Here is a 24,963-nt window from a genome sequence, read left to right on the forward strand (position 1 = left end):
TTAAAGAGCAAAAGAAATGGTTGAAAAAGGACTTAAAGAGTTGTAGGTTTCATTATTCAGAAAAACATGAAGAGTTTCAAGGCATTGATCAGCAAGACAAAAAACTAGATAAATTTTTTAGAGCATTAAGAACAGTCACAGCAAAAACTGTGAACTTGTTGATAAGCGCATAATGCAAGAATGTTTTTTGGTTGATTAAACTGAAGATAATAGCTTCTTTGAGCAAAGACCATGATTATTTTCAAAGTATTTGTAGAAAAAGAAAAGAGATGCAACCTTATGACGACAGGAGATTAGTTTAAGCTTGGCAGATAGAGTGGATCTAACTAACATTTGCAAAGAGCGTTTGGACCTATATCTAGAAGATAAAGAGCACCATTAGAAGAAACAACCCATCATGGTTTACAATCTCTTATTTGTTCACCACAGGAACAAATAAGAGATTTGTCGAGAATCAGAAGTGGCAAACACATTAAAGAAAAACAACTTTAACAGAAACAAAATTTGCAATGGATTGTATAAATATTTTCCATTAGAGGTCAGTAGTAAATGATAATCCAAGAAGACATAAAGTAGTGAGAAGTTTGCCAACCATTAATATAAAAGATTCAACATTATTGCAATAGTTGTTTGCAGTAAACAACTAAGTTTTGTTGGAGTTAAAATTCACAAGCCACTGCAAGTCCCATACTGTTACAGAAGAGAGATCAGATTCAAGATCAGCTGCCAGTTTTAAGCAATCAAAAAGTAAAGACATTTCATAGAGAAGGAGTATAAAGTTGAGTCATCAGCAAATAGAGCCACTATAGATGTAAAATTGTTAGGGAGATTATTAATGTAGATAAAGAATAATATAGGACCAAGGATAGAACCTTGCAGTATGCCTGAAACTATTGGAAATGACTTAAATGCTGCAGTTAGGAAGAAATGATTTAATAGTCACAACAACTTTCTTAGACACACTATGAAGCATGCTTATGGAGAAGGCTAGCATTCCAAATTTTATCAAAAGTTTTTGATTAGTCAAAAGCAATAGATTTTTGTCTTGTTGTCTCCAACTAATGCACAATAAAATCTCTCAGTTACAGCAATCAACAAGTCAGCCATAGAATGAGAAGATAGAAATCCGTATTGATTGTCAGAGAGTTATTAGACTCAAGATAAGATGTTAGAAATTAGTTGATTACAGACTTAATGTTAATAAGAGATCTTATCTAATAGGCTGATCAAACAATAGTTATACTTCAGAATAATTTTCTCCAGAGTTTTTAAAAATTGTAACCACAGATTCCATTTTCCAACAAGCAGGAAAACAAGATTCAGTTAAGCACTTTTGTAATAAATTAATTGGAATCAAAAAGAGTTCTTGAGAATACTTTTATAAGACTATGACAGGAATAATGTCCACCAGCCGTAAAAGAGTTTAACGAAGAAATGACTTTAGCAAAGTAAGCTGGAGTGATAACTGGAATGGCAGGAAGAGTGCAGCCATTTGATTAAAAAGTTGAATTAATAGAAAAGTTCTTTGCAAATAGTTCAGCTTTATCCTTGGGAGAGGTAATGAAATCAGACCTAAGAATTAAAGAAGGAATGGTTGACTTACTTTTGTTAGACAGACTGCTGAAAACTTTTAAAAAGTTTATAGAACCGTATGTCTGAGATAAGATACAAGTTTTAGTAAATTGATAATAACGAAGTTCCACATTGGACAGCATCATATTACATAGATTTATTTCAATAGTAAAAAGATGAAAGACATTAGCCCAAGAACCATCACAAAAAAAGTCCCAGGATAATAATAATTAGTGCGATGATGGAGTGAGTCTAAAGAAGTACAAGTAGATTTAAAAAAGATTTAGAAAAAAACATTGCCTAGACCACCTAAAAGAAAACAAGGAGAAACTGAACAAAAGCTAAGATCAGAGACAAGATACATATCAAAGAGTAAAAGTAAGTGATTAGGGTTTGTCTGGAGTCACAAAGTTAACTGTCTAAGTTAGAGATGAGGAAATTCAGAAGTTATGAGCATTAGCGCAAGCAGGGTCAATGGTGTTAGTGTCAAGCCATTCTGTGTGATGAACATTTAAATCACCAATAGCAACAATATTGGCTGAGGGGTAAGGAGAAAGGGCTGTCTTGAGAAGAAAGAGAATAATAAAGAACAAAAAGGAAGTTGATTGAGTGAAGCGGTGCTAAATAAAAAGTAAAAAGAAACAAACGAAAGCACATGAAAGAATAGTCAAAGGATTCCATAATATACGCTTTAGGTAATTTAACACATAAGCCATAGCTAAATATGTGACTATTGGAGTCTTTATGAATCAAAGGATAGCAGCCATCAGCACTGAGATCCCATGATGAAACAGCTGAATTCAAATTAGTCTGGCAAATAGCAAGTAAGTCTGGTGAATTTTCAAAGATGCAAGATTCAGCTGATAAAAAAGCTACTTAAAATTCCACAAACATTTGTAAAAGATAGATTAAAACAGTTAGATGGTGGCGACAGTATTATTATGTTTAATATTTTTGGATTTTTTGGTCATGATTTAAGTTAAAAAGAACTTGACTCAGTCCTACTTTTAATAGTCTGATATTTTACTGCTGTTGATGAAATCATCTTCTCTAAGAGCTACCACAGAGTTTGGGAAACCTTACTACTTAGCTTGCTACCAGCAAGCTGCCTCAGAACCATTAAACTGAGTTTTAAAGCTGTACCTTCATTAGGAGATAACAAAGATTGAGCATTTATCATCCTAGGTGGGAAACAATGTAATACAGGTTACATATATACCTGCCTATTCGATGATGAAGTGGTTCAAGACTGGTCAACAGAATTATTTTGTTTGCTAATTAAGTCTTTGTCCTAGAGGCAGTATCTGTATACAGTTAACATTAGCCCAAGATAAGTATTTTTATTAAGGCACCATCTATAGTCTTAACTTAAGCAAGAGCCCAAGGCAGGGGTAATTTAAGTCAGAGTTTGTTTCACATAGGTTTGCCTAGAAAAAGAAATCCTTTTTGGCATCACTCTTAACATGGCTTGTTTATCTTTAAATTTTCACATTAAATTTTTATTTAAAAAGTTTAAAAACATGAAGAAGATTTTTTTTTAAACTGATAGATTGTCTGCCCAAACCAAAACTCTTAGTTGGTATAGCGGTATAGTCAGCTCATGTATGTAAGTCCCGTATATATGTTCTACTTATTTAAGTCTGTCAATGTATGTAAGAGTTTGTAAATTGACTGACTATTTCATCTACAGGCAAATTGAAACTATTTCATATTCTGCATAGACAAATTAAAATACCAGTATACCAGTAAATTACCGGTAAATCCCTAGTATAGAAAACAAATACTACAAAAATCCTTAAACTTTATCCAAACTTCAATTAAAATATTTTATGCTACCTACATTTAACCCTATTTAACTTTTGATTTGTCAACTATACACACGAAGACAACAACATAATCCAATCCACCTCTGAACTAAATATTTCAGCAAACTTATCTAATAAACAAAGTTAGTAAAATTAACTTTGCAATGTTATCAACAAGAAAAAAAACCAAAACCCTAACATTAACGTAAACCCATACTTTATTTAACTTTAAATTAAATTATTTTATATTCATTTATGTGTATATATATTCACAGTATGCAAAAAAAAATAATCGTACAGTTGAATAAAAATCATAATTTTAAACATTGTATCAAAAAATGAGTTTTTCATTAAAATTAAAAAAAATTTTTTTTTTAGATATCTTATCAAGTATTATTTTAGGAATTTATTTGTCAATTGGTGAATTAATTGCTTTTCATACCTACTGAATTTTAAACAATTGATCTGTTGTTGCATATAACTGACTGCAAAAAAAATAATTGTACAGGTCAAAAATAATGCCAAATTGATCATATTCCATGGAAATTAGTAAAAAGGGGAGTCTCCTTAGGTCTTGATGGCCTCAACTAGACAATTTGGCATTGAGTTGACCAAATTTTGGGTCTCACATAAATATGCTATAGTGTGTGTATGTATGTATATATATATATATATTCATATATATATATATATATATATATATATATATATATATATATATATATATATATATATATATATATATATATATATATATATATATATATATATATATATATATATATATATATATATATATATTAAAGTTTCATGCATTATATTTAGGGATTTCAAAAAATCCCTAAATATAATGCATGATAAAATATTTCGTATATGAGCGTAATACATAAAACAATAAAAAAAACCTTTTCAAAAGGTTTTTTTATAACTAACTCTTCAATACACCTTAAAGGATTTGAACATTCCTGAAAAATTTCTTCTAGAAAAATTATATAAATACTTACAATTATATAAATTTGTTTAAATAACTTCATTAAAATAAATAGAATGAGACACTTTTTGTATAGTTGGTAAAATTAAAATAAAATAAATTAATTGAAAATTAAGATATAAAAACATACACAGTCAATTATGCAATGACATAAGTTGGCATACTCAAAACTAAAAATAAGATTGCTAACTGCTTTCTCAAATATAAGATCAACAACCACCTCTAACTTTTCCTTATTATCTATTTTAAATTCATTGAGGATTTTAATTATCACTTTTTCAGAAACTGACATAAACATTTTTGGTGCTATCAGTATTCCATGCATTTTTCTTTCAATTTCCTGAAAAGATAGGTATAAAGAAAACATCTTCAACAAATAATAAGTCATAAACAAAAGCTTCATTTAATTACATTTTATTTTGTTAAAGCATTATAGAACTTTTATAATAAGTAATTTAAAATCTAATATTAGTAAATTATTTCAAAACTATGTCATAGAATTGTCACAATATCAGAAAATAAATCTAGTGTGTGTGTGTATGCATGTGTGTCTGTGTGTGTATATACATATATATATACACATACTTACATATATATATACACATACATACATATATATACACATACATACATATATATACATAAATATATATATATATATATATATATATATATATATATATATATATATATATATATATATATATATATATATATATATATATATATATATATATATATATATATATATATATATATATATATACACACACGTGTGTGTCTCTGTGTGTGTATATATTTATACATACTTACATATATATTTATATATATTATATATTTATTTACATAGAGATAAAACAACTTATCATGGAACTATAACTTTCATGCCTATATGGCAATCATCAGTCATGCACTATATCAAAAACAAACAAAAGAACGTTAATAAAATTACAAAATAATGTGGAGCGACATCTGATGTCTCTAGGGAGATAAAAAAAGAAATTGTCAAATAAAAATTACATATAAATCAGCTAATCATCAGTATCATAAAACAAAAGAAGGAATTTTTTTTTATGTCTACAATTTGAAACCAACTCGTTCCTTTTGTTCAACAGATTTTCCCCTGTATGCATTAAAATATAAAACTTTTCATTAAGACAAAGGTTGCAAATTTTGGACGTAGGATTATATGTTTGGCAGCAATTGATAATTTTCCAATTAGTAAAAAACGAAAAGTTTTCTTCTTTAAGTTTCCAAATTTCTTTAGATAAATCTGATCATTTCTGTACTTAATTAAATTAAAAGATTTTAAATGGTTTGCATACCTTAACTTGAAAGGGGTTTCACTAATACCAATATAAACTTTTTTTGTGTAATCTGGTTTATTGGATGAAACAGTAGCTTGATATAAAATAATCTTACTTAGACACTGGTTGTTCATAATGCAGGTAGATTTATTGATGCAGTTGCAGATTATTGTTGCTGTTTTTTTATGATTGAATAAAATATTTTGAATATGCGAATTAATGACTGACTGATGTTTGGCATACATGAATAGCTAATTTTAATGGTGTTTCTGTTAAAAATCTTTTATAGATGCGCTTTTAATTTTGGAGAAAAATTGTTTAATTTGGTATCAATATCTGTATTAGCATTAGTCACAAATGTGCAATTGGTATGTCACTAATATTAATAATAACAATACAGTGGACTCACTGTGAATTATTAGATAATAGATTATTAGATCTTGACAAAAAGTGTAATATTTGCAAGAAATGTTTCAGCATGTTTGTAAAACTTTATACCATAACTCTATTTCATCTGAAAAAGAGCACACTGCAAAGCTAAGCTGATTATATGCAAATAATAAATCCTTTTTAAAAAATTATAAATATTTGAGAAGTTTATTTATGTTTATTTTTGGGGCAAGAGGACTCTGCTTTCATTCAACTGAATTGCAAGCAAAATACAAAATTATTTCAAGGTTCTTTTTAACTTATTAAAAAACTTTTTTACTTAGTAGAAAAAAGACTAACTATGTTTGTCTTTTTTCTACTAGTCAAATATTATTATTTTTTACTTTGTAACAAAATACAATATCTAGGTATTTATGAAAATTTACAAAAACCCGCAAATGATTTTATTAATTGAGTCCAGATGTTACAGCAAATTCTTGAGAAATCAGGATTGAGGTCTAACTAAAAACAATGTTTGAAGAAAATGAACATTCAATTTTGCAACTTTTTTGATTTATCAGTTGTCTTTAAGACACTTTGAGGGTTGATTTGAACAGCATTTTCACATAAGGTCATTTTGTAATGTCACACCAAGGAGTCTGAGTATAGTTGGGTTTCGAACTTTACTGCCTGCAGCAAATATTAGCAAAACCTTGGAACCTTCTAAGGAAAGATCAATCAATTGAGTTTTTGCGTCATTGGCATGAATTTTAGCACTTAATGACCATTTTAGCAAACCATTAACTTCTTCCTGTGAATTATCAAGAGTTTGAATTATCAAGGTGTGAATTATCAAGAGACTTCTAGATTGTTCAAAGGACTGGCATACTGTTGACAATAATGGTGAAGAGAAATGATCCGAGCACAGATCTTTTTTATAACTCTACTAGTGGTATTAGTCCAGGGGTTTCAAGTCGGAGAGACACCAAAACTAATGACCTTTTAAGAATAGTGAAATAACTACAATCTAATTCATTTTAAAACAGTGTCCAATAATTGAAATTCATTTTTAGGTAATAAAAGAACAGTTAGATAAGAGACTTTATCAAATGTTTTTTTAAAGCTGTTACTAATAAATTAAACATACCCATTTGAAAATAAGAGTTTGTTTATGATCCAAACAACTACCATTAGCAGAGCGTCTGCTAATGGTAGTTATTTGGACCTTAAGCAATATATCTGCAGTACATGTTGCACTTTCTTAATTATATGTAATTTGATAAGCCATAATTTATTTTAGTCATTTTTTTATTTTTTTTTATTTTGTCAAGTTTAATTTAAACATAATTAAAAAACAAAATGTGTTCTTTTTTTAGTTAAACAAAATAAACAAAGATTTTGTTCCTTTTTTGAATAATTATGTTTATGCATATAAAATAATAAATTATACTTTAATGAACTAAAAACACATTCAAATTTTATGGAACATGCAGATCTAATTATATTTGTTGAACATAATCAGAAATATGTTAAAATAATATACTCGGTATAAGTTCATTACAAATGCAGAAATATATATATATATATATATATATATATATATATATATATATATATATATATATATATATATATAATAAATAAATAAATAAAATATATTTCAGACAACAGACATGTACAAATTAGGTGCCAGGTCCATAGTTTTTTTAAAAGAAATGTATTATTTTAAACTTTGATTAACTGAATGCATAGAGTGATTCACCAAGGTACAAGCCATCAACATTTACGAAAAGCATGTTTATAGTTTAAGATAATTGTATGAAAAGATGGTAATATGAACTCTAAAAGCATGTAAGATATACTATCATATTTGTTGTATCCGAAAAACATTTTAGCACATTTGTTGTAGCAATACTGAAGGCGTGCCATTGTTTTATCATAATAATTTTGCCACAAAGGAACACCATGTAAATAAATGCAATATGCTTTAAACAGTTTAACCTTCACTCTGGTAGAGCAATAATGAAAGCGTCTAATTAAGATATTTGTACGTGTGTAAAGGCCCTTCACCTCTTTGATTATATCAAGATCATTGGTAAGGTCATTTTTAATTATATGACCAAGGTATTTAAAAGATTCAACAAAAGCAATTTCACATCCTGACACGCATAATTCTGGGAAGGAGTTTGATATAACTTTTGATTTTTGAATTGGGTTAAACACCATACATACAGTTTTCTTGGTATTAAAGGACATGTTAATTAAGGAAGATTTCTTATTTGTAAAGCTAATTAGTTTTTGAAGAGAAAATCAAGAAGGTGCAATTAGAATCATATCATCAGCATAGGCCAATACATTCATGAATATACCACCTATATTACACCCAATACAAAGATTTGATATTGATGAAATCAAATCTTGTATGTAAAAGTTAAATAGAAGTGGTGACAATATACTACCTTGACGAACCCCATTCCCAATTCCAAAACTGTTTGATTTTGTTTTCTGCCATCGAACAGACATTTGTTGATTACTGTACCAAAATGCAAGCAAACAAACAAGTTTTTTGGGCAGACCAGTATCTAATAATTTTTTGAACAACAGCCAGTAATTGACACTGTCAAATGCTTTATTAAAGTCTATGAAGCAAGCAAATACATGGCTTCCTCTAGATGTGTAGTATTGCACAGTTTTTTTTTGTAAATAGTTTGAGCATGATGTTGTTGAGTGATTTTGTTTAAAGCCAAATTGGTAAGCATCATTTTTATTAATGTTGTACAAATTGATTTTCTGCAATAAAAGACTCTCAAAAATTTTTGACATAGCAGAGGACACAGCTATGGCTCTATAGTTGTTCACATCTGTTAAATCAGTCATTTTAGATTTTACTAATGGAATAATCGTGGCCTCACAAAACATGGATGGTAAATAACCAAATTTAATGCATAAATTAAAAAAAATACTAATAAAAAACTGCAATCTACTTCCACCATACATAAAAGATTCCATACAAAGGTTATCAGGTCCAGGTGCTTTTCCTAGTTTCTGAGTTTTTACTGCAGTGGATATGTCAACGCAACTCACAATAATATCAGAGTTTTCAGTGGAAAACTCCATTTCCTTTATGAAACTGAGGTAATATTTTTCATTCTTAGTTGAATTATACAAATTCTGAAAGTGCTCTTTCCACATATTAGCAATAAGACAATCACCTGTGGCACCTCCAACACTAGCAACAAAGTTTGCTGCATTACTGTTACTAATCTTTCGCACATTATTCCAGAACTTTCTCGAGTCTGTGTTGTTCATTTTTTGCACATAAATCGGCTTGAATTTGTTCATTATGATGTCTACAATATCTAAGAGCTAATTTAAAAGTAGCACGAGAGCGCTTCATGTTTTCAAAAATGTCACCCTGTTTCTTCTTTCCTTGAAAAATCCATCGCTTGAAGGCATCTCTTGCAATGTCGTGTTTATCTTTAACATAGTCATTCCAACCTGGAGTAATATATTAATGGTTTTTATGTTCAAAATTACAATGAGGTATGGTATCAGATACAGAAGATTGCATAGTATTTATGATGCTGTTATAGAATAAATCAATACCGTGAGTTGTATTGTAGCCATTTGGAATATTTTCAGTAAGTAGATAGAGGGGTACATGTAGGGATTTTAATAAAGAATCTACTTTTTCTGCATAACGTGTTAAGGTAGCTTTGTCACAAATTTGCCAGTTAGGAGATCTAGTTGTCATATTAAAATAAGGTTTGTTATTATATATTTTGGATGAGTTTGCTAATGAGCAAGAGATCAGAAACGCTAATGGTTTATGGTCTGATGCAATAACATTGTTTAAAACCGAAATAGATATAATTAGATTATCAATAATTGGACTGCATAGAATGTGGTCCAACCAGGAAGAAATATCACAATTGTCACTGACATATGTACAGATATTGTCAAGGCGATTTATATCAGATTTAATCAATTTATTTTCTAAAGCAAGATTAGAAAATTCTTCATAGAATCTTGACCCATTATATAAATTAAAATCGCCAGCAATAACTATGTTCACAGCATCAGTTTCCAGTGTAAATGATTTTATTTTTGAGCATATATCCATATAATTATGAAGACAATGTTCGTCATTATAATTCGTTGGCATGTACACACTAATTAGCAAAATCGGCCCTATATTGGCAGATACTTTTAAACAAGTGATTCTGGATTCTAAAGATTTAATGATTGTAATATTATTTGCCAAATTTTTTCGATAAAGGATAGCAGTCCCTCCAAAGGGTCTACCAATTAATATATCAGATGATATGTTTACTGCTGATATACCAGTACCATAAAAGTCAGGATGTACATTGTTTAATAATTCAAGCTCATTAGGTAATAACCAATGCTCTTGTAATAAAACAAAATCGTATGTAAGACATAATTCTTTAATTGCAAAAATACTGTTTTTAAAAGAACGACAGTTAAATGTACAAAAAGATATGCTGTTACTATTCGCCATTTTTGGGTTTAAAATATCTTTGTACCAGTAGACCCTTAGGCCAAGCTTCAGTAGACATTAAACAAACAACTTTATTTTTTAACTGGGAGGAATCTACAGATACAGATATATAATACGAGGAATAACCACTAAATTTGGATTTTAATTTTTCACACTTTACAGAGTCATCATTATCAATTTTTAAAATATCATAAGTGCAATCGATTACCTCATTTTCTGTTGTAGAAGGATCTAATCTTGAGAAAAATATATCAATACTACGCTTGGGCAGTTTATCTAAAGAGATTGATGTAAGTCTATTGTTGGAGTCTGATGTACCTAAAATGTGTTTTTTTGTATGGACAACTTTTTTGGTTACAGGTAGATTATGTACGCACTTCTTAACAATATCTGACATCAGTGGTCGCCCTGTAAATTTAATAGGTTTATCACTAGTAGAAGAAGGGCTTTCAGTATTATCAATTACATCAAGGCTAATAGAACTGCTAGGATCATTTTGGAATTTAGTACTAGAAGATTCTTTATTGCTCATTGCACTCATTAAATGTCTCATTTCATTCTGAAATATTGCAAATTGTTTTACTTCAGATCGGAGATAGGTAACCTCTTGAAGCAATGCACTGATATCAATGTGCTCCGTACCAACAGGAGGAAGACAAGATAAATTGATAGCATAAATATTTGGTAATTTATTTATTGGGTCTAGAAGCAACTTTAGCATATCCTTAACAGTTTTTTTGCATTTATCATTCCCACTTCTTTTTACCAGGCGCTTATCTGGAAGTAATTTAATAACTATGGCTTTAGCATCAAATATTTCCTCTTCCTTGTAAAAGTCACATATAATTTGAACATTTTCGTCAAAACTTAAGACATCTGATTTATTCTTCAAGAAACATAGTAACTTATTTTGCACAGCAATCATTGCATTGGTGTCAGTATCATCTGCATTTGCCATAGTTGTACAAATTTTGGTGGGAGGGTTACCACGCTAAATAACAGTGGATTACCTCCCTTCACTCCTGATGATTTTGTATATGTACATATGTATATATATATATTTTGTATATATATATATATATATATATATATATATATATATATATATATATATATTTATATTGTATATATATATATGTATATATATATATATATATATATATATATATATATATTTATATTGTATATATATATATGTATATATATATATATATATATATATATATATATATATATATATATATATACATATATATATATATATATATATATATATATATATATATATATATATATATATATATATATATATATATATATATATATATATATATGTATATAAATATATATATATATACACATATATATATATATACATATATATATATATACTATATATATATATATATATATATATATATATATATATATATATATATATATATATATATATATATATATATATATATATTAGGGATATGACAATTTTGCAACCCTATATCCCCATACTAAATTTAGTGGAGATTTTGGGCGAAAATCAGAAAAATAACAAGCATTTTTACTGTCAAAAAAGTTCACCCCCCAATTAAAAAATATTTGTAAATTTTTTATAAAAAATGTAGTTTTGCAACACATCTTCCACTACCTAATAGAAACCAATAAACATGTATAATTAAAATTTGTCTACTGTGTATTTGACAATAAGTATTTAATATTTAGTTTTTCTATGCTATGGCATAATGGCATTAAGTCTTGCATCACTTTCACAGCACATTCTGCACACATATTTGAACGTTGTGTTGGTATTGGTGTTGGCTCAGTGGACCAAAACCTTTTCAATGATTTCAATGCTTTAGGATGCTCATTGCATGCTTCTAATAGATTAACAAAGTCTGCAGGATTGAAGTAGTGACCCCCAAACCATATATCACCCCATGAACCACAGATGAAGTCACATGCTGCTTGAGCTGATTCTGATTCTTGGTATTCTGGTACTAAAATGTAAGCAAGTAGAATAAAAATGGCTCTCGAATTCCACCTTGCATTGCTTATAGCAGGAAGTGATTTGAAATTTGAACTTTTGGAAAGTTACCTGTGCTTTTAAACTTTCTATAACATGCTATTAAGTGATTCAGGAAATCCATGTCATCTCTCCAGCGAGTTCGCTTCACTTTTGTCAAAGGATTTCCAATATTACTAAACAATAGCTTCAAGTTCTCGTAATCTTGCTGCAACCTTGTCACAAAAGGGTAATGGAGATATGGTGACATTGTCGATCCTTCAAAAAGATCATTCATGACATGTTTCAAAAGAGTATCTAGAATATGGTGTTGGCATCCAATAAAAACATGCTTTTCTAGTCCAATGGTTTTAAAAAGTTTCTGTAACCGTGTAACTACACCGTTTCTTATTCCTGTATTTGTAGATGTTGTGTCAGATACAATCATTTTTATGGCTGGCCACAGCTCATACTCATCTAGCACATGCTTTATCCCATTATATATTGTTTCACTTTTTCCATTCATCATTTCCAGAACAGCAAGCCTAACCTCTCTATTTTCATTTTTCAAAACAACTACTTGATGTCCCATTTTCTTTATTTGTTTTCCATCAAAGTGCAAAGACCACTTTTCATTTTTTAGGTTTTCCATATAATTTGCTTTCAACTTTTCTCCTTCTTTCATAACACCTTTGTAGATACCACTTTGCGTTGGAGTATGAATAGAAATACCACTTTCTGAAAGAGTTTTACAGACTTTATGTGCTTTTTTGGTACTAATCTTAGCAGAAATCACTAAATTTACTGCTGAATTTGTTTTTTGTTTTTTAGATGATGATGAAGGACCTTCAGCTTCAATATCACTGCTGGAACACTGCTCTTCACTTTCTTAAGGTTCTCCTTCACTAGCTGATTCAACAAAATCTTGTCCTTGACTGATGGACATTTGTTTCTTTATCAACACTAATTTTCTTGGATGAATACCTTCAGCATTTTTAATTGTGGTACAATATCCAGCTCTTCCATTTGTTGACTTTTGAAGACAATAAAATTCTTTATCTTCCTGACACAACCATTCACCTTTCTCATCGGTTATGTCAAACAATCGTGTAAAATTTTGAGTTCCGGGTTTTCGACTATCTTTGTCAAGTTTTTTCAATACATTTTCTATTTTTCTTTCTGCTGCCAATTTCCCTTGTTGAATAGGAATATTTAGCTTTCTCCATAGCAATTTAGTTTCTTCAGCCACAATTGCAATTCTCTCCTTTCTACTTTTCACATTTGATGACAAGCTTTTAAATCGATCAATGATACGCTGTTCTGTTGGCATCTTATTCATTTCACTAATACTTTTAACAACAGTAGTACATTTTCTGGAAGTTTTAGCTTTTTCAAACCTTACTAAATTTGATTCCCAAACTTTCTTATTCTTGTTTGAAGCAACTCTATTTTTGCACATAATGTTCAAAACACAAGATAACAGTTTGACAAAGTTAAAGAAGACAATTCCGGTTATATACAAATAACCAATTATAAAATGCTGAAGCACTTCCGCGCTGTCCAACAGGGTTCAAATCGAAAATTGCAGTTATTAAAAGTTTCAGTTATCTCGTAAAGAAATCTGTAGAATTTATGATGTTTGTGATCACAGTCGTATATTGAGTAAGATTGGGTTCTCTATTATATTTCTAATTTATAACTCACTAAAAAGATAGGAAAAATTATTTTCAGCTTGAGGGGTGATCTTTTTTGACAATTTACATAAAAAAAATATATTTTATGTTTATAAATATAATTTCTCCACTCATGGTTACATGGGGAATAAAAAATTCTTAAATTTTTTTTTTAGTCATACCCCTAATACATATATATATGTATATATATATACATATGTATATATATATATTTATTTATTTATACATATATATGTATATATATATATATATGTATATATATATATTTATACATATATGTGTATGTATATATATATGTGTATATATATATATATATATATATATATATATATATATATATGTATGTATATATATACATATATATGTATATATATATATACAGGCTTGGACGGGAATGGCGTGCGATTACGCGCTTTGTTTGACCACACACATAAAAAAAGATTATATAATTTGACCACGGTTGCTTAGACGTTTTTGACAATATGAAGTTAGGTTTTTTTAAAGCAGTTGAGAAATGCGTTAAAAAAATATTAACAAAACTAAATTAAAAGAAACATTAAATAAACATAAAAAAAAAAAGAATATTAACGAAAAAGATAAAAAAAACTTTAACTAAACTAAAAAAAATCGAACTCGAGGCGATAGTTATTTTAAGTTACGTTTTTACGTTTCAAATAATTAACTATTATCTTCTGTGATGTTTTATAAAAGTTTCAGAAACGCGTTTACAAATCACTTTTAACGACCATTTAATAAATAAACAAGAGTATTATATATATTATTTAATTATATACATATACATATATATATATATATATATATATATATATATATATATATATATATATATATATATATATATATATATATATACCAAATATTTAATAACTAAATCTATTTTAAAGTCTTTTAAAAATAGTAATTTTCAATCGTTTCAAGCAATGATTAGTAAAAAAAAAAAAGCAATTAGAAATAGTTCTTACTAAGCAAATTCTTTCAATTATTACATTATTACAATGCAATGTTATAATTTCATAAACAAAAGAAATTAGGTTATTAAAGCGTTTCGCAGCAAGTGGAAGATTTGTACAGATTAAAAATTAAATATAAGTTTAAGTATTGAAGGTTTTAAAAATGGCATCGGCGGCAAAAATAATTAAATTTAATAAGCCAATATCAAAGAGCTTAAAAACATTTCTGTTGTGGGGGGAAGAGGAATTTATCGGTTACACTGAAGAAAACGGATTAGTTATCAAAATATGGTGTAAGGTTTGCGCAAGAAACAAGTTTGCTATTTTAAGTGATCGTTTAGTTAGAGGAGTAATGGTTGGTTCTTTGAAGGCGTTTATTGAGGGAACTAGTGTGGTAACAAAACATCAGGTAAGATTAAAATTAAAAGCTCATTTGAATTTGCAAATACAGTAAATAATTTCAACTAAGTTTTTACTTACTTTATTCACAAATATTTAGTACAATATTTTTCCCGCGATAATTTATAAATTTGTCTTTATATTAAGTTTTTAATTTTTAAATTTTGATTTTTAAAATAGGTTGATCGTCATCTTGAAGGTCATATCCATAAACTGGCGCTGGAAATCGATAAGAGAAACCCAACTGAAGAAACTGGAATAGGCCACATTATAAATCCAGATAACCAGAACTCTTTATATAATAAGCAAAACATTCGTGAAGCGTATTTTAAGATGATAAAAACAGCATACGAAATGGCTTTAAAACCAAGCATGCCCCATAGTCATTTTGAAGTACTTATCAAATGCCAAAGACTTAATGGTGTGCAACTTGTAGAAGGAAAAGGCCACAATCGAGCAGGTAATTCATTTTTTAAATTAATTTGATATTATTTAAGAAATTAACAAAGATCAAATAAATTTTCATTTATATTTAGCACGTCAATTTATCTCCTGCATTGCTAATGCCATTAAAGAAAAAATTGCTAAAATTGTTAAAGAGAAAAATTTTTTCTCCATACTTTCTGATGGCTCTCAAGCACGAAAAACAAAGGATGAGAAAGAGTTGGTTCTTGTTCGTGTTGAACGAGATGGCATACCTGCTTATCTTGTAGTATCTTTACTAGAGATGAACAGTTTGGATGGTGTGAACGCTAATACCATTAAAAAGGGTATTGACAGCATTTTTAATGAATCAGGAAATATTCCTTTAACTGCAGATGCATATAAAAATAAACTTGTCAGCGCTACTTCTGACGGAGCTAGCGTTAACTTAGGCATGTATAATGGGGTCTTAACTCAAATGAAAAACAACAGAACATGGCTAGTTAAAATGCACTGCGTGAACCACCGTTTGGAACTGGCAATTAAAGATAGTGCAAGAAATATTGTTCAATATAGAGATTGTGATCAATTTTATACTACCATATTCCATTTATTTCGCAATTCTGGAAAATTAAAAAGTGAAGTTAAAAAAGCAGCAGAGGCACTAAATATTACATATTACACCTTGCCCAAAATATCAGGAACGCGCTTTGTTAGTCACAGAAGACGAGGATTGACAAGATTGGTACATAACTGGCCTGCAATTATTGTAGGCTTTGACAACGCACTTGTCAATCGCAATACCACAGCAGAAATGCGCGCTAAACTTTTCGGAATCTCCAAACGTTTGCATGACTACCGACTGTTATGCATGTTTTGCGGTTACTTAGACGTCTTAGAGAAATTGAGCCCGTTATCATTGGTTTTCGAAAAAAAAACGTTGATGGTGCACGAGGTAAAACCAGCCATAGATCTAACTAAGGATTACTTGGTTGAATTAAGTAATGAAACAATAGACGATATACTTGATTCATATTTACTAAAATTTAGAATCAAGTACAAAGATGATACAACTACTCTTGTTTCTTCTTATTTCAAAGATGGCCACGAGTTAAAAAAAACAAATGCAGAATTTGTTGACATTGAGCTTTACGATATGACTAACATTAACATTGATAGTATTAATGCTGCTATAGAAGTTAGAAAAACTGCTGTCAACATCATTAAACCATTAATAGACGATAGATTTAGTTCGTTGTCAAACACGGTCTTTGAATCAATGAGTTGGTTGGATCCCCAATTTTGGACAGCAGACAATATGTACGGCGATGCTAGCATCTCTTTATTAATAAGGGAATTTAAAATTCCTTTAGAATACGCAGGATTAAAAGTTGAAATGGTTCTCTCTGAATGGAATGCTTTTAAATTATTAATAAACACAGAGTATAAAGGAGTTACAACGGCGCTGCTATGGGAGAAAATTTTTGTTTATTATAGAAAAACTTTCCCAAACCTTCTTCTTCTTGTTGAACTAATAATGTGCATTTCTTGCTCAAACTCGTCTGTGGAACGGATTTTCAGTATACTAACCCTGATACTAAGTGATCGTCGTTTAAAAATGAGCAACCAGACAATGGAAGACGCAATATTGATAGCCGGGAATGATCCAAATTTTACCGTAGAAGAACGAGATGATATTTTGAATAGTGCCCTCAATATATACCTAAATAAACGCAGGGGGGTTCGCCTTGAATCAATGGAGGGCACTGATGCTGCACTAGAAACAATCGATAGTTCCGACGAAAGCTCCATTGACGACGAATATAGCTCAACATCTGAATCGGACTATTAAAGTTATTGTATTTGTCTTCTCAATTCCGTTCTTTTTAATCCAACAAAATACATTTAAAAAAATCAGAGCTTTTACATTTATCATAAAATATACATGCATAAAGGCTGTCACAACAAATATTAATTATAAGTAAAAGATCATTAACTCTCTTCCGCGGATATTTTCATTCAAAAATAAAACACTATAATACTTTTAAAATCACTGCGCGAGAGTGCAAATAATTTCTAACTTCTACCTATTAGTTCAACTGAGCGTGACGTCTATTTTTGTCGACTTCTTATATAATAAAAAAAAAAACTCAAATAACATTCTTGGATATTTTAAATACAAAATGTCCACTTTTAAGAATCATTGCAAGTAACTAATCGATTTATTTGAAAATGTTTTATATATCGTATTTTATTATTATAGTTTAAAAAAATAGTAATAATATTTAAAAATCTTCACGTAATACAAAAGTTTTTAAAAAGATCAACGATCAACTTGAAATACAATAAAAAGTTATTTCTAACGCTATTTTAAACAGTTTTTTATCGATTCATTTCTAAAACTTAAAAGCAACCGTGGTTATATTTTCAAATATATATATAATATGCGTGGTCAAACCAAGTGCGTGATCGCACGCCATTCCCGTCCAAGCCTGTATATATATATATATATATATATATATATATATATATATATATATATATATATATATATATATATTTAATTTTATTTCTTTGCTATATCATTTTTTATTTATTTTCGTCTCCATTTTTTTTTGTATATACACTTATTGACTTTAATAGGGAGAGTATGCAGTAGAGTGTTTGTACATTGACTGACTTAAATATGGAGAACATGCAAGGAGTGTACATACATCAACTAAAGATTTTGGTTAGGATTGGAAATCCTAACCCTGGTGTATTCATATACATACATTGACTGAGGTTTTTTGAGGATTGCAAAATATCAAAAAAGTGCATCAAAAACAAAAAAAAGCTATTAGCAAGCAGCAAAATATCTAAATTTATAGATGCAAAATATCTAGCAGAAGATTGTTATTTGAATTATAGATTATTTAATAGTTAATGATATGATTATAAATAAGAGTTCTAAGATAATTAGGTTACATGATACACCAGGTTCTAAGAAAAATGGTCTAAAAACTCATTTTACCTAGATTCAACAAAATAAAAGTCTTTCTATTTAGCATATTTTTTTATTTCTAGTAATCACCAACAGAAAGTATTTAGTATAAAAGCTTCATCTTATTAGTTTTACAATTTTAAACAACCTAGAGTCGCAGCTTTTGTGCCTTTATAAAAGTGCCCTAGGTACACAGGTCTCCTTCACAAATGCATGTAAATATAATTGATTAAAATATAAATAAAATAAATAAATAAAATGAATTAAAGTAACATACATTTCTTATTTTCTCCTTTTCTGTCAAAGTTTTCAGCATTTCAGAAGAGTTTACATTTTTTAAATTTTGATGCTTTACTTTCGGTAGATCAATGATGCCAGATACATTGTTTTTATCACCTGATCTTTTATTCAAGCCATTTCCTTTTGATCTATCACTTTCTATAGGTCTTCTTATTGAACTCATATAACTAGGCATAAAATCATTAGTAATTAGAGCTTCTCCAGGAACAAAAGCTTTAGTGGGTTCATGCGGTTCATTTAGTACAATATCAATGTCAGGTAGTCCTAGAGGTTTAAAAGAACATATTGAAGCAGATTGAAATTGAAGTAAAAATTCTCGACTATATTGTCGTTTTTCATTTCTAATATCTTTGTTTTGAATGCCTAAAATACAAATAAAATTTACCGAATTATAAAGCAGTAAAGAAGAAATAAGAAATAAGAAATAAGCAATAAATAAATTATAACAAATTAAATTGATAAAACAATAAAACTTAAAAGTTTAAATTATTGTAATTACACCAGTTTAATGTAATTTTTAAACAGTATTTTTAATCAAGAAACTTAAAACTTTTAACACAAAATATAACTTTTATGGGTGTGCAACACTTATTCAATGTGTATTAAAGTTTAATAAACTTTGTTTATTTCATCATTTAAAAATTTAATTAACTAATCAATTTGATTCAATAGTTCTATGTTTGTTGTTGTAAAAATCACTTATTAGAATTCAATTTTAAAAAAATTATTATTGTCAAACAATAATTTACATGATTTGTTGTAATGCTTTCCATTAGTCAAAAGCTTTTAAAAACAGTATATATATAAAACATATTATATATAAAACAATTTGAAACATTTATTTTATGGATATTCTAAAATGTCAGCTTAAATATCTTTGGTTAACATAGTCAACATATTAGGATACAAAAAAAATATTTATGTGCACATAAGTATGCTGCTATATTAACAACATTTTAATAATTGAAAATAACATTGCAGATCTTTTGATTTACCACTAAAGAAATTAAAATGGAGGTAAAACACTTCAAACCTGGCGGTTTAAACTTTAATAAACTTGACTTGTTAAAAAGGGCAAATTGAGGCGCTGAACAATTACAAGTTACAACGAATTGCCTAGACTTGCTTTAATGTAAAACAAATTTAAAATTGATTTGCCAATATATATTTCATTCTCTGTTCTTCATTCTTGTTGAAAAAATTACAACAAGCTTTTAATAATCCCTGGATAAGGTATGAGCTTGTTCTTTAAAATCAAAAATTTGGACTTAATTCCATATTAACTCAAAGAAAAAAAAAACATTATTTAGCAACATTAAATAAGACCCTGTCCAATTTTACTAGACTAGGTCAAAAATACCAAGTCAGTCATTAACTTTGCCAAGAAAATTTAACAAAAAACTTTCAAAAATGAATATTTTTGTGTTGATTTTTCTTTGTGTCTTTTTTTTTCATCATCAATTAAAATATTGTTATATTTTCAATGAAAATAAAAGTTCATATTAATTTAAAAACAGTCATTAATCTACTCACTAACAATCTGGTTACTAAGCTTTGTAAAATATTAAATACCTTCAATTTTTAATAAATCTATATCAACTTGTCTTGAATAAACATCATTTGAATATTCATCATAAGCATCATAAAAATCATCATAAGCATCATGTTCATAAAAATGAATATCTTTTACTTCATTGTCTTTGTTGTTGATTAAGTCAGTATCAATAACCTAGTTAATAAAAAATTACTTTAAAATTAAAAATTAGTTTTATCTTAGCATAAAAAACAAACTTTGCAAAATGTTAAAATCAACAAGTATTGAGATAAATAGTATTTTTATTTAGAGACTTGTGTTGTCAGTATTTTACATGTAGAGATTGTTGTTAGTAATTTACTTCACATGTGGAGATTGTTGTCAGTAATTTACTTCACATGTGGAGATTCACTTTATTTGATACAGAATAAAGATGTCATTAAATAATCAAATGTTTACTATGATAATACAAAAAACAAGGAATGCAACATTTTTTGAAAATTAATCCTCAAAAAGTTCTTTGTCAAACGCAACAATTTCTCAAAGATAATCTATTTTTTCTCATTTTTGTGGAGACATTATTATCAGGACTACTATTTGCAGTTATTATTTAATTATCCAAGCAAGGAATTCAAAACATCGAATTATTATAAATTGAGAATTGCTAATAACACATCAATATTACTAACCTTAAAAATTTTTACAAAATTACAAACTTTAGAAATTTTTAAAAAACAATAAATTTTTGTTAGTTTTAAATGAATTTGCTCTTGAATAAATGATTTCATTATACATAATATTCCTCTTCTACCACATTGCCCCCAATAAATACAGGAATTGCTTACAAGTTTTCATACAAGATTATATAACCACAAGTTACCATTATTTCCCACAAGCCTACAAAATCATTTTTTCAATTTAATAACTGATAAAACTATTTTAGAAAATTCTATTTTGAATTACTTATGTAATTATCTTATGTAGACACAATTTAAACAGCAGAAACACATTTTTTTTTCTGTGAAGAAATTGGATTAAATAAAAAACTAGTATTGAGAGCTTTTTTTTAATAAATTTACTACCTTACCAACCTATTTGTGGTCTTATGGTCAAAAATAAGTAAAATAGTGGCTTACAGCCACTATTTTACTTATTTTTGACCACAAGACCACAAATATTGTTAATATTTGTCAAGTGTAGATTAAAAAAATTTGGTGGTAATAATGGGTTTTTTTGTTTATTTTTTATCATTTAAGACAGCATGCCAGATGACCAAAATGGAAAGAGGTTAATGTTATATTTGAAATGATATGTCAAAAAGTGGAACATGAATGGCCATGAATATTTAGAAATACAGGAAATGTCTAGTTGAAGTCAAGTACAAGTGTTTAAAACGGTGTCATGTAAAAAAAAAAAAATCATGACAGAAACAACACAAAGTAAACTAATAACATAGTCATTGTTTCAGACGCTTTAAAACATTAAGAACCAATTTCTAAAAGTGGTTAATCCTGTTCAATATTTGATAGCATGAAACAATGCGAAAAGGTATCAACATACTATATATATTATGCAAGTGGGTCACCCATGAGTTTAATTAATAATAAATACTGGAAGACCTTTTTAAATAACTTACGCCCAGCTTATCAGCTCCCATTAAGATATGAAGTGTCGAACACACTTTTGGATAAAGAGTTTAATACAATATCTTTTTTTTTTTTTTAGACATTTTAAAAATATGTCTAAAAAAAAAAGAAGAGCAAAGGATAATTCTGGAAGAAGCTTGGGCTTAAATTGATTCAGATACAACACGGAAATTAATTGCATCAATGCAAAATTAACTCGTAGGTTACAATAGCTTAAGGAGGTCCAACCTGATATTACAAATTCAATAAATTTAATTCTCTGGGAAAACATTTGTCTTTAAAATTAAGTTTTAAGTGATTAAGGTAAACTATTGTAACTTTTTTTGTTTGTTCAATGAATTAAATTTTTCTTACATAATAATCATAAAACTTTTTATTATAAACTTTATATTTACTTTATATATATATATATATATATATATATATATATATATATATATATATATATATATATATATATATATATATATATATATATATATATATATATATATATATATATATACAGTTAATTGCTGAGAACTTGAACCTCCAAGAGACCGGGGAAAATGGTTCAAAACAAATGCTTGACTATAGCAAATTTCCATTAAGTCAAACTTTGGCTGAAAGACTCTTAGACTTTCGGAAAGAAGTATGTAAGAATTCTTTACAATGATCTTCAAATGCATCCTTACAAAATGATGTTGGCACAAAAACTCAGTGAAAGAGACACTGAAACTCGCATAGCATTGTGTTTGGAAATTCAAAAATATGGCAAGGCATATTTTCACTAATGTAGCGCTTGATCTATTGACCAACTTAAAGATGCAACTTGTCAAGAAATAACAGCCTTGACACTGCCTTCAACAGTGTGTGCATAAAAACGAATTCAATTAGACTGATTTAATTTTATAAACATAATGAAACAAAATGGCATTATATGTAACTTTAAAAAATAAAAACACTTTTTTGCTTTTTTACTTCATTTGCATTTTCATCAAATCTACAAATGTGTCAGATCATTTTGCCTGACCCTGTATAATCTTGTTTGGTATCAAAGGAAGCAAATTTGATAAAAATTTAAATATAATAAGTATTGTTCAATGATCATTCAAAAATAATCATTATTTTCAGTTTCATTGCCTAAAAAAGTTTATTTAATATAACAAAAAATAAAAATATGCATTTTTAGAAAAAAAATTTAATATTATATATATATATATAAACACATATATATATATATATATATATATATATATATATATATATATATATATATATATATATATATATATATATATTTATATAGATAGATAGATATATGTACATGCATATATATATATATATATATATATATATATATATGCATATATATATAATCCTGTTGAAAACACCAGTCTCCATTGGGATAAAACAAACTGGCCTCTGGTTGCAAAATTGCTTTCAGGACACTCTCTTGATAAGATACTGCATTAATTTTGGTGTCACGCTCGATAAAGACCAATGGCAATTTTCCTTTGCTACACACTGCTGCCCATACCATCACTGAACTTCGATTCTGATAACCCTGAACTGTTCCTGAAGACTGAGGTATGTCCTTTAATGATGTTGACCCACATGACATTGTTTTTAGCATTAAAACTTTGTTACATCACGAATAACTATTCATCAGAAAAGATAATGTTCTGTACCACACAATGACCATACTGACATAACAACGTTTTGCATCTTCGCAACCTGGAGAGCTTTTGATTTGCAGTCAATCCATGATCTTTATGCTTGCGATGAGATTTCAATCCAAGGTCTAATTTCAATAATTCCCTCATTAACTCCCTGGGTACTCCTTCCTCTTGAGCCAATTTTGGCGCTGACCTTTCAGGGTTCCTCCGAATTTTCACGCGTATTCATTTAATACAATCTGGGGTTGGAACTGTTCGTGGACGACCTAACCTTTCACGGTCTTCAACACCACCAGTTTCACGCAACCATTGGATAGTTTGATAAACACATCTCTCAGTAATTCCATTCAACTTTACTAATTAGAATATTTCAGCACCCTTTAGTCCTTTCTCATAAAAATATTTCCTTTGTCATTGAATCATCAAATGATGAACATTCATAATGACTACAATAGAAAGAACAAACCCAGTTACTATTGACAAATTCAGTTACAATTGATAAGCATCATTGTACAGTTACAATTGTACTAAACTGATACAAAACTGATAAAAAGTTTATTGATAAACACTTGTAAATAATGAAATATGGGAGACCAGAATGTATGCACATTGATTACTGACAGAACTTTCTGGTCACCCTGTATATATATATAATATATATTAAGGCATACTTACATAAGCATTTGCCTATTAGTTTTGCTTATTTTTATAGTTTACAGCTTTTTCAGAAAAAAGACACCCAATAGTAAAACTTTGATATAGGATATCAAAGTTTTACTTACTATTAATA

General features: G+C 28.2%; 2 protein-coding genes across 9 annotated transcripts in view; one reads left to right on the forward strand and one right to left on the reverse strand.

Annotated features, from left to right (window-relative positions):
- Window positions 1-24,963, reverse strand: part of LOC136081661 (uncharacterized) — a 180,240-nt gene that overhangs the window by 77,819 nt on the left and 77,458 nt on the right. For all 8 annotated transcript variants that reach the window (XM_065799296.1, XM_065799292.1, XM_065799291.1 and 5 more), the window contains 3 exons: window positions 20,908-21,064; window positions 19,313-19,698; window positions 4,499-4,708 (listed from right to left, as the gene is read on the reverse strand). In XM_065799296.1, the coding sequence (XP_065655368.1) occupies window positions 4,499-4,708; window positions 19,313-19,698; window positions 20,908-21,064 (753 nt within the window). The remainder of the gene's footprint in view (window positions 1-4,498; window positions 4,709-19,312; window positions 19,699-20,907; window positions 21,065-24,963) is intronic.
- Window positions 15,256-17,962, forward strand: LOC136081659 (zinc finger protein 862-like). The gene is made up of 3 exons (XM_065799288.1): window positions 15,256-15,639; window positions 15,810-16,089; window positions 16,166-17,962. Exons 1-3 carry the CDS (start codon window positions 15,394-15,396, stop codon window positions 17,902-17,904), a joined length of 2,265 nt encoding a protein of 754 aa, XP_065655360.1. The 5' UTR covers window positions 15,256-15,393; the 3' UTR covers window positions 17,905-17,962.

Source organism: Hydra vulgaris, chromosome 06, assembly GCF_038396675.1.
Source record: "Hydra vulgaris chromosome 06, alternate assembly HydraT2T_AEP".
Taxonomy (NCBI): domain Eukaryota; kingdom Metazoa; phylum Cnidaria; class Hydrozoa; order Anthoathecata; family Hydridae; genus Hydra; species Hydra vulgaris.

Coding starts and splice junctions, on each gene's coding strand:
- LOC136081659 (XM_065799288.1), top strand. CDS start 15,394: ATGGCATCGGCGGCAAAAATAATTAAATTTAATAAGCCAATATCAAAG. Junction 15,640..15,809: donor GTGTGGTAACAAAACATCAG/GTAAGATTAAAA, acceptor TTTTTAAAATAG/GTTGATCGTCATCTTGAAGG. Junction 16,090..16,165: donor AAAAGGCCACAATCGAGCAG/GTAATTCATTTT, acceptor ATTTATATTTAG/CACGTCAATTTATCTCCTGC.